The sequence below is a fragment of the Brassica oleracea genome, chromosome C1 (assembly GCF_000695525.1).
Source record: "Brassica oleracea var. oleracea cultivar TO1000 chromosome C1, BOL, whole genome shotgun sequence".
NCBI lineage: Eukaryota > Viridiplantae > Streptophyta > Magnoliopsida > Brassicales > Brassicaceae > Brassica > Brassica oleracea.
Genome location: NC_027748.1, coordinates 29587937 through 29600338, shown reverse-complemented (window position 1 = coordinate 29600338; position 12402 = coordinate 29587937). Strand labels below are relative to the sequence as shown.

Here is a 12402-nt window from a genome sequence, read left to right as displayed (position 1 = left end):
TTTTTTTAAAGTAGACGACTTACAGTTAAGTCGTCATATGTTAGTTTTGCAATTGAAAAAAAAACTTCAAGATTTAATTATATGCAGACGACTTATAATTCAGTCGTCCACGAGACGACTTACTTGTAAGTCGTCCAGGATTTTTTTCTGAGATTCTGGTCAAACCTCGTAAATCCTGGACGACTTACATTTCAGTCGTCTCGTGGACGACTGAATTATAAGTCGTCTGTGTATAATTAAATTTTGAAGTTTTTTTTTCAATTGCAAAACTAACCTATGACGACTTAACTGTAAGTCGTCTACTTTTAAAAAAATATTATTATTTTAATTTTTGCCAGACGACTGAAATGTAAGTCGTCTGGGGAAGTCAAACTTCTGTAATTATCCAGTCAAATGCAAAACTAATCTATGATGACTGAAATGTAAGTCGTCTAGGTTCTTTGAAATTTTTTTTGAAACCAAACAAAAATAGACGACTTAACTTTCAGTCGTCTCAGGTTACAGATTTCAAAATCAATTGCAAAAATAACCTTTACGCTGACAAGACGACTTCCAGGTAAGTCCTCTACAGACATACGACTTCCAGGTAAGTTGTCTACAGCCAGACAACTTCCCAAGTAAGTTGTCTGACGAACAGATCTGGAAAAAAACTCGATGTCATACCTTAAATTGGTGAGATAAGTTCCTTAGCATACATAAGGCTTCTCCAAGCACACAGAATCACAAACGAAAGTAACCCACCCAGAATCGTTAGCTTCTATGACTCTATGATCCATAAAAAATTTAGAATCAAAATCTTGGGTTTTTTTAGCTCATTGTGGAGAGAAAGTGAGAGATATGTTGTGTTTAGTTCACAAGAATGGAAAAAGAAGAAGGGTAAATCGATTTTGGGAGCATTAAGAGCTTCAAATTGGTTGTTCATGGTGGTTGTGGTATTGATGACAATGGCAATCTTGTAATTACTTGAAGATGATGAGGGTGAGAAAGTAAAAATGTCATTTTTGAAAAAAAAAGAAAAAAAAAATTGATGGCATTTTCGTAAATTATATGAACTTGTGGGGTGAATAGGGCAAAACCAATTTTCAAAAAAAAAAGAGGTTAGTTTTGTGTTTGACTTTAAGTTATAGGTCAATTCTGCAAAAAGCCCATATATATATCCCCTATATATTAATTGAGGATCTTTTAAAAAATTAGAACCTTAATTTTGTGTTAATTTTAAAAAAATTCATTCTATGCGGCACTTCTAAATCTTATTTCTAAGAATTCTAGAGCACCTAATATAAACCATAGTTTAATATAATGTTGCCACTTATTTCCATAACTATATATCATATCAAAAGTCGCTTTTAATTTTTTCCGTCATACCCGTATTAAGACCAACTAGTGCCTTGTATATCAGTTCTTTGTGTATTATGAGTAAGGTCTTGCCTGTTAAACGTTTCTTCCAAAAGCTGAACCTACACCAAAGATAAATGAAGAACAAATCACATGATTATTGAACAAATCAAAGAAGACTGTTGCGAATGTGACTCTTTTTGGATAAAAATATACATTATATACAATCAGTCTAAATCCATTCGAAACCGAGTAGTAAACAAAAAAAAAAGAATTGTACAAACTGTTCATTATTATTAGGTTCATCACATATAAGTTGAGTAAACTGGAATCTCAACATTAGTTGAATTTTTGTTATTCTACGTTGAAGACAACAATATAATTGGAACTCTATAAAATAATACTCGAGTGGTCATTCAATCTCCTATACAGTATACCATACGGTAAGAATGAGTATGTATTTAACTAAACAAAAAATCCTTTTATATTGTATACAAAAACTATTTCAAAACCATATCAGTATAAAACATAATTAATATACAGTTTGTCTGTTATTAATGTTTGTTAAGTCATTTTAATTAAAACTGAATCAAGCCATAATCAATCAAATACTTTTGGTGGTTTCGGTTAGAATGCATAATTTTTTTTATGTCAGTGATTTACGCTCAATATATAATAATAGAATTTTGGTAAGTTTATATTTTTTGCTATTAAAAGAAACAAATAAATACAGAATATTTATGTGTATATCTAACTAGAAGGTCACCAAACGATTGTATATATCAAATATTTATGCTTGGTACACAATTCTTCATTAGGTAACTATGGAAATTTATATTGAAGACTAAATATGACTTTAGAATTAAGGAATGAATTGCCTAAATGTTTTTGGTAGTTAAGGAAAATTCTAATAATGTGCTTTCGTAATAGTTAAAGATAATGAATGTATCACGTAAATCTAACTACCAGTCTTATATAAACTAGACCTGAGTATTCGAATCCCAATCGGGTTTCAATTTTGTCCAATCGAGTTTCGATTTTTCGGGTTTATCAAAATTAGCCCAATTCGGGTTAAATAGAAGTTTGGTATGAGACCGGTTCGGGTTCTATCAAGTTCGAGCCAGAGTTTAACCGCTATATATTCACATAATTGTATTTTGAGCAAGTGTAACTTATTTACTAAATGAAAGCAATATATATATTTACCAGACACAAGTTCAAATAAAGCAGATTCTTAAATCCTAATAAGGTATAGTATTAACGTGTATAAGTTTCAATTGAATGGTTAACTTTTTCCAAATTATATTTTATTTTTAGATTGGTTATTAACCTCAACACTAACAATACCGAAGCCTCGTACTAAGAAATCTCAATCCCCTATATATTAATAGAGAAACATTTAAAAAATTATAATATGTAATTTGTGCTAATTAAAAAGTGTCATACTGAATTGTCACATAATTGGAATGTAATTTTTCTTACGTGGTGACTTTAGAATCAATTGAGAATTTTGTTGGTCCAAAATTAAATTGCTAGAGAATATTATATTATATAGTATGTCCATTATGGACCATTCATTTATCAAATTGAAATTTATTATCTATTGTTTCTTTAAAATAAAACCTAAGGAATTACCTAATGTGATTAAAATAGAACAATTTTCCTAAATAGACTATTTTCAAGTTTTGATCACAAAAGTAGACCACAAAGAGAAAAATGACCAAAATGTTTCATTTAATAGGTAAAAGGACCCAGGTTACTGTTGATCCTTTGGGCAGAAGTGGGGGATTAGCTTTGTTTTATAATAATGAGCATCAGGTGAGGATGTTATATTCTAGCAATAGAATGATTGATGTGGAAGCGGTGGCTCTTGGCAAAATGGTTTATCTTACTTTTGTATATGGGGATCCAGTTCAAAAATTGCGAGAACAAGTATGGGAACGATTGACTAGGTATGGATTGGCGCGATCTGAACCCTGGTTTATTATTGGCGATCTCAATGAGATCACAGGAAATCATGAAAAAGATGGGGGATCGATGAGGAGTCCAGATTCTTTTATTCCTTTTAATAACATGATACGAAATAGTGGTTTACTTGAATTCCCGGCTAGGGGGAACAAAATGTCCTGGCAGGGAAGAAGGGGAAAAGGAAAAGGTGCAGTGATGGTCCGATGTCGTCTAGATCGAGCTTTAGCGAATGAGGAGTGGCACACGTTATTCCCATGTTCTTTTACAGAATATCTAGGAATGGTGGCTTCTGATCATCGACCAGTGGTGGCCTATCTTGAGGATAAAGTTGTTAAGAGAAAAGGACAATTTCGGTTTGATAAGAGATGGATTGGACAGGCGGGTCTCATGGAGTCAATTGCAATGGGTTGGACAGATCATAGTGAAAGAAGGGAGGAAGAAAGAACACAGAATATAGTGGAAAAAATTAGCAATTGTCGTCATGAAATTGCTAAGTGGCGGAAAGATAATCCTCCTTACGGAAAGGAAAAAATAAATGATTTACAAAAGGCTCTTGAAGAGGTTCAAACAGATAATACTAGGTCTCAAGAGGACATTCTGGAGGTATCTAGGAAATTACAAGATGCATATAAGGATGAGGAAGATTACTGGCACCAAAAAAGTAGGAATATGTGGTATTCATCTGGAGATCTTAATACAAAATTTTATCATGCCTTAACTAGGCAAAGAAGGGTGCGTAATAGAATTGTTGGATTACATGATGAGGACGGGAATTGGATTACAGAGGATAATGGCGTGGAAAAAGTGGCAATAGATTATTTTGAGGATTTATTTAGTACCACATCCCCATCGGACTTTGATAGTTTCCTTGCAGAGGTTACACCGGGAATCACTCCCCAGATGAACCAACATTTGTTGAGGCTCGCGACGGAAGAAGAGGTTAAAAAGGCTTTGTTTATGATGCATCCAGAGAAGGCGCCAGGGCCGGACGGCATGACAGCTCTTTTTTTCCAACACTCATGGCATATTATTAAGAATGATTTACTAGAGATGGTGAATAATTTTTTGGTTTCTGGAGAAATGGATACACGATTGAATATCACTAATATATGTATGATCCCAAAAACAGAGAGACCTACAAGGATGACGGAATTAAGACCCATCAGTTTGTGTAATGTAGGGTATAAAATTATTTCGAAGGTATTATGCCAGCGATTGAAAATTTATCTCCCGTTGCTCATATCTGAAACCCAGTCGGCATTTGTGGCAGGAAGGTTGATTTCTGATAATATTCTTATTGCCCAGGAAATGTTTCATGGATTACGGACTAATAAAGCATGTCAGGGAAAGTATATGGCAATTAAAACGGATATGAGTAAAGCGTATGATAGGGTGGAATGGGATTTTATTAAAGCATTATTACAGAGATTGGGATTTGACCTTCATTGGATTAAATTAATGATGGAATGTATATCATCGGTTCAATATCGGGTTCTCATAAATGGTCAACCACGTGGCCTCATTGTTCCCCATAGAGGCTTACGTCAAGGAGATCCTTTATCGCCTTATTTATTTATTCTATGCACAGAGGCCTTAATTGCAAATATAAAAAAGGCAGAGAGAGGGCATCACTTAACGGGGATGAAGGTAGCGAGAGCTTGCCCGTCGATATCACATTTGCTATTTGCGGATGATAGTCTATTCTTTTGTAAAGCTCAAAGGGATGAGTGTCAAACTATCCTTAGGATTTTGAAGGAGTATGAGGCAGTTTCAGGACAATTAATAAATTTTGAGAAGTCTTCAATTCAATTTGGACATAGGATTGAAGATTCTGTCAAACAAGATTTAAGGGATATTTTGGGCATCCAGAACATTGGAGGCATGGGATCATACTTGGGTTTACCGGAAAATATGGGGGGCTCAAAGATTCAAGTTTTTAGTTTCGTCCAAGATCGTTTAAATAATAGAGTCAATGGGTGGACTTTTAGGTTCTTCACAAAAGGAGGAAAAGAAGTGATAATTAAATCAGTGATCACTGCATTACCAAATCATACGATGTCCTGCTATCGTTTGCCGAAAGCAACTGTAAAGAAACTGACGAGTGCGGTCTCACAATTCTGGTGGAGTCCAGGGGGAAGCACAAGAGGCATGCATTGGAAATCATGGGATAAGGTGTGTGCAGACAAAGAAGAAGGAGGTTTGGGGTTTAAAGACATCACAGATTTTAATACGGCAATGCTTGGTAAACAGTTATGGCGCCTGATAGAAAAGCCAAATACTTAAAAAAAAAAAAAAAAAAAAAAAGAAGGTAAAAGGACCCTAATACTCTAGATATATAAAAAGTAAAAAAAAAATAAAAATAAAAAATAATTTGTTTTTATAGTTTTAGATTATACATTTTCAAATTCGAAATTTTTATAAATTTTTATAAATTTTTTTAATATTTTTTTTTGATTTTTTTTTAGATTTTATTTTTGTAATTCAAAATTACATTTTGAAACTATTTTCAAAATTTTTATTTTTAAATTTTTAATATTTATTTTTTATTTTATAAAATTTTAAATCTCAATCCCAAATCTCCACCCCTTAACTCTAAACCCTAAGGTTTGAATTAGTTAACCCTAGGGTATAAGTGTATATTTACTTCTTTAATGAAAAATTTTGGTCGGCAACATGGATGTAGTTTTACCACCTTGGTTTACAGAGTCTACATGAGTCTGTAAATGTTTGCTGTCAAAAAAAAAAAAAAAAAAAATAATGAAAAATTTTGGTCATTTTGATCCTTACAGTCTATATTTGTGACATAAATTTTTTTAGTGCTATCCTAGGATATTTCTCATTAAAATATATATATGACAATTAATGATTTTAAATAATAAAAATTTGATAACAATTTGTATACTTTTTATCATTTTATTTATTTCTTTATTATTAAAATAAATAAGACAATTACATAAATCTAGTAAAAAATTTAGATATTTTTGTATGTGTTGTATTTTGAATTTTTTTAAACGAGTATAAATTACCAAAACTGTTAAAAGTCTCACATAAACTTTTGTGATCAATGTTTGAATTTTTTTTCTATATTAAGATACAATGATTATAAGACCATATGAATAAATAATTTTATTTTAATAGTTTTTCATGTTAATATATATATATAAATATATATATATATATTTCATATCATTTAAATTAAACTATACATCATATGAAAATACATACTTATATTTTGATATTTGCATTAAACATATATTGAAAAGTTAATATTTTAATTCTGAAATGTTCATCGTTTTTTTTAAATGATTATAAATTATTGAAACTACTAAACATCCCACATAAAAAAAATCGTTGATGTAAAATTTTGTTACACAAATATGCAAATAATCATAAAATCATATAAATAGAAATCTCATTTAATAAATATCGATATTAAGAGTATATTATATATATATATATATATATATATATATTAATATCATTTAAATTTAATTATATATCATATACGATAGATAAGATTGATTGTTTTGATCTATTTACCCTAAAATAATTGCGAATAAACAAAAATGATCGTTTGATTTATATGCACACGCTAATTTATTACATAATAGTAATTGATTTCTTAGTTATTTAGTATATATACTTATTATTTTATTATTTCATAATATACAGAAAATATAAAATATGTAATAAATATAAAATATTTATTCTCCAAAAGGTGCGGATCTTAACCTAAGTCTGTATATCTTTAATAATTTTAAATCTTAAATTTTTTCTAAATCTGAGACCAAAATAAACAAACGAAATGAGAATAAACTCCAAAATCTATATTTATATCGAGCAATAACCCAGTGGTCTTGAGGGAGCTTTGGCCCCAATACGGACCCGGGTTCGAATCCCGCTGGCCACCATCGATTAAAATGGGGTGAAAAATGCGGCCCTCCAGGATGCCTTCTACGGAGGTGTACTTAGGCGCTTGTCGGATTCCCTCCGGGGTGTCTGGATTACCTGGATTATCAAAAAAAAGAAAAAAAAAGAGACACAAAAAAAAAAAAATATTGAATATACATAGGATTGGCACGTGAATGAAAAACTTCTCACGACCATAATTAACTTTTAACTTTCTAAATCATGATATAAAACTGAGCTGGCATAGTTTCATTGTAACCAAATATTAGACCTGAAATTCTTCAGCCTAAACGTTAAGAACATTCTTATGCGATAAGTGATTTTTTGACCTAAAATATTTTTTAAAATAGGATCAACTCATCTGTAAATAAATTATGTAATTAAAAAAAGTTAAAAAAAAATTAAGGGCCAAAATATTAATTTGATCAAGAATATAAATTTATTTTTCCATACAATATTTTTTAAATAATTTTCATATAAATTTACCAAGTATTCGTTATTTTGCAAGTTTTCTATTTAGACGAAAGCTCGCATATTGATCGGTTTGTTTTGCCTTCATACATCTAATATAAAAATTCATTTCTGTCTCGAGAGAACTAACTTTGCCACTTAAAAATCCTTCCAATGAGTGATGAGAAAATCAGGTATGGGGATGGATCTATTAAGCCAAGTCTTACAAACCATTGAAGGCAAGGGATCGTGAAGATTTTGATCGCCGACTCATCGCACTCGAGAAACACCATTCTATCTTAAATCAACCAAACTTTATACTTATATATAGTACATAAAGTTACACAAACGCTTTAATATGACCGTGTACGACAGTACGAGAATGGTAGACATGCAACTATGTAATCAACGGAAAACGATTTTCAAATATCAGAAACTATATATCATATGGCATGTAATTTTTGTCAACTGTCTCACCTTGGAAAACATATAACACAGAGATAGATCACACAATATCAACAAAGTTTGCATTTGAAACCATATAACATAACCCCATAAATACTAAAAAGATATAAATTATGAGAAGCTTGAAAATTAACGCGAGAATGAGTAGCCGAGCGAGGGTAAAGGAGATCAAGGGTCAACTCTTTGGAGCTGAGTGGCCCTGTGAGACTCGTCGTCATTATCATAGTACATATAAGCAAAACCACCGTGACGTGTCATATCCATACCGGCCATCTCATCCTTCTCCGAGATCCTAAGCAGGTCAAGCTTCTTGAGGATGAAGAAGAGTGTTCCCATTGTAGCACTAACCCATCCTGCAATCACAAGTATTTGAACAAATTGTGCTCCCAACAGCTTACCTCCTCCGCCCATAAACAGTCCGTATGGCCTTCCACGTGTCGCTCCATAAACCTCGTTCACATACTTCTCCTTTGCAAAAAGTCCCACGAATATTAGCCCCCACGCGCCGCATCCTCCGTGTAGTTGGGCCGCCTCGAGGGGATCATCGTATTGTACCATCTCTGCGAGCTTATTGCATCCGATGAGGACGAGGGCAGCCACAAAACCACAGACAATCGCAGCCCAGGGCTCTACCACAGAGCAACCCCCGGTAATGGCCGCGAACCCACCAAGCAACCCGTTGCACACGTCGGTTACATTCCAATGGCCAGAGAGGAGGCGTTTTCCGAAGAGTGTGGTTAGAGCCGCGGTGGATCCAGCAAGCGTGGTTGTAACCGCTGTCCTGCCTATTCCGCTCCATTGGCCGTAGCTCGAACCAGACTCATAAGGAACGAGGATCTTGGCGAAGGAGCCAGGGTTGAAACCATACCAACCGAACCAAAGGAGGAACGTCCCTAAGACAACAAGCGAAGCAGAGTGGCCACGTAGAGCAATAGCCCGACCACTTTTCTCGAACCGGCCACGTCTAGGACCTTCGATAAGAGCACCCATTAATCCCGCTATGCCACCAACCATGTGAACAACACCTGAGCCAGCAAAATCTATGGCTCCAGTGCCAAACAAACGGTGTTCAGGTGATCGGAAGGGACTGGCCCATCCGTCTGGTGACCAAAACCAATGAGAGACAACCGGATAAACAAATCCGGTTAAAAAAGAAGAGTATATCAAGTAAGCCACAAACTGAGTCCTCTCAGCGATGGAACCACTGGTGATTCCAGCAGCTGCTATTGCGAATGCCCATTGGTAAAGAAAGAAAGAGTAGTCGGAGGTGAGAGTTGGAAAGTCTTTAAGAGCAAAGTTGTGTCTTCCGATGAATCCTTCGGACGATCCGCCAAAGGCAAAGGCGTAACCAAAAAGATAGTAAAAGAGTCCTCCGGCTGCAGCGTCAAGGACATTGGTGAGCATGATGTTCATCGTATTCTTGGCTCTAACAGAGCCAGCACAGAGCATCGCGAAGCCTAGCTGCATGGAGAAGACGAGGTAAGCTGAGAAGAGAAGGTAGGTGTTGTCTATGGCAAAGGCTGCATCGGTGAATCTGTTGTTAACAGTGCCTAGTTGGCCGCAGATGTATTCCGCTGCTGCGGTGGCGTTGGGACCGAGCAGGGAGGAGAGGTCGGCGGCAGAGCAAGTTAGAGCTGCTGACATGTTGACAGAGTTTAGAAAGAGAGAGACGTGCGAAGAAAGGCCGTCTCCTGTGTTTCTATTAAAAGGAGGAAGATGGGTTTATGGTTGACTTTTTATTCCGGCTTCACCAATTAAATTAGGAAGACATTATTTAAAGTAATTATCGCTTAATAATTAGATTACGGATAACATCAGCCAATTTTTTTAAAATAACTTGCAATCTAAGATCCTTATCATATACGGTTTAGTGATTAGCATGTTGTTCTGAATATAGAAAAACAAGGGAGTGTATGTTATGAACCGATTTGTGAATGCCATAACCAAATAGACATATTTTTTTTCTAATTAGACAGTTTTTTTTTCTTTGTATGCTTAGAATTTCATTTTTCTTGTATGCTTAGAATTTCTTTTTCCTAATAACTTTAGGATTTGTATACTTTCCATTTATCTATGACGGTCTATTGTAATTCCCTATATATAAAGGGTTCCATTTTCCTAATGTACAATCTCTTTCTCCCATTAATTTACAACACGTTATCAGCACGAAGCTCCCTAATTCTCTGAGTTCTAAAATCGACTAGAAAACCTATTTTCCTTTTCTTTCTCGTTTTGAAACCTTGATCATCATAAACCCTAATTTTTCTTTCTCTCTCGGCGGTTACCCTCTCATCCGATAAAGCCATCCGATACGACCTGTCAATCCAACGACCCAATAGAAGCTTAGTCGATCCGATAAGTACCCGACTAGATGATCTGTTCGCCTCCTGACATACCGACGACCAGGCGATCCCGATAGCGCATCCAATAGACGATCCGACTGATGATCCCAACTGCTCTTCGCGACCCGACGATCCCATCCGGCACGTACCAGCTCGCGAAGTTCTTCTCGATTCTCGGTGGTCCGTTCTACCCTTTTGGAGGTTAAGGTAAACATCTAAACCCTAAAACCTTAAAACTTCAAATCGGATTCTAATAATCTGATAAACCCTAAATCATGTTCCTACATGATTAAAACCCCAAATCGGATTTTACAAGTTAAAATCCGATAAACCCTAACCCTATATCTATAAACCGTAAATAATATAAGTATCAGAATTAATTATACTATAATTATCAAATCACATATTAAAACCCTAATTGAATATTTTTGAAATCAAAACTGTTTTCGGTTTTGATCATTGAGGTTTTAAATCTGATTGAATCTGATGCTATGTTGCTAGAATTGTTTGACCGTTAAGTTGCTAGATTTATTTTTTCATCCTGCTTGGTTAATTGTTCATCTGATTTAAAATTATTTAAACCGACCAGCATGTTAAAACATTTGATTGAATCTGATAGGTTGCTAGTTTTTTTTGCTTATATAATCCGATACGTTGATAGATTGATTGAGGTTTACTTGTTTAAAATCCGAATGATCTGATTGCATGATTCTTGAGGTTTAATATCATCTGCTAGGATTGATAGTTTTGTAATCTGATCTGTTTTAAATAGAAACCCTAAATAATCCGTATGATAGGTTATATTGATATGATTTGGATGTCTTTGAGAATTGAGAATCCGTATGCTAGGTTGATAGATTCATGATAAAATCTAATGTCTTGAGGTTTAAGATTGTATGTTAGGTTCGATTTTATTGATTGATCTGATTAGAAATCATGAAACCATAATTCTAGTCCTAACCTTAATCCGCATATCTGAAACTTCAAACTCTAAATTCATTATGCTTATGAGTTCTATTAAATTGATTGATCTGATTATATGTTTTTGAGGTTCGATAAATTCGGATACTAGATAAATTATTTACACATGACTTAAGTTAAATATCAATCAGCCTTGAAACTGATTCATTGAAATTCATGCTTGAAATCTATATTCTAGTATTGCTAAAATCAGCCTTGAAACTGATTGAGTGATTAATGAATCTTTGTACTAGTTTTCCTAAAATCCATTGATTGTTAAACCCTAATTGCATGATTATTTGAATATGTTTTTGCTAGTTTTGATAAACCATAATATTATGAGCACATAGAAATAGTATTGCTGAGACTTGCTAGAAATTGACTGATTGATTAAATGCCTTTAAGATTGATATTTTCATTGTTCTCACAAGATTGAAATCCGAATTGATTGTTTTTAACAGTAAGGCCGCATTGAAAATTATACCTAAATATTGAGTGATATATGATTTGAGATGTCGAAAATCAACCTGGATTTTGCTGCCCTAAATCTCTCTGGAGATAATTATTTATGGTGGGCATTGGATACAAAGATTATCCTAAAGTCAAAAAGACTTGGTGAATGTATCATAGAAGGCAATAATGCCAATGAGAAAGATTGACACAGGGCAATATTAATTATTCACCATCATCTTATTGAAAGTCTCAAAGATCAGTATTTGACAATTGAGAATCCTCTAAACCTTTGGACAGAATTCAAATCGAGATATGATCACCAAAGAAATGTGTTATTACCAAAAGCTATGGAGGAATCTCAGAATCCAGGACTACAAGTCCGTGGATGAGTCTATTGCTAGCTAATAAGAAGCAATGAATTGAGACCTCCTGGATCAACTCCATTACCTGAAGCCAATAAGGCCGCAAAGGAAAAGAAAGAATCCAAAGAATCTAACCACGTCTAGAATGATAGACCACA

General features: G+C 34.0%; 1 protein-coding gene across 1 annotated transcript; it reads right to left on the bottom strand.

The window, feature by feature from the left end:
- Positions 1-8175: 8175 nt before the first annotated feature.
- On the bottom strand, positions 8176-9813 carry LOC106296875 (ammonium transporter 1 member 3-like). Its single transcript, XM_013733118.1, has one exon. It carries the CDS (start codon positions 9769-9771, stop codon positions 8296-8298), a length of 1476 nt encoding a protein of 491 aa, XP_013588572.1. The 5' UTR covers positions 9772-9813; the 3' UTR covers positions 8176-8295.
- Positions 9814-12402: the final 2589 nt, after the last annotated feature.

What these genes read in the sequence shown, in the direction of transcription:
- LOC106296875 (XM_013733118.1), bottom strand. Translation starts at nt 9,771, where the DNA reads ATGTCAGCAGCTCTAACTTGCTCTGCCGCCGACCTCTCCTCCCTGCTC.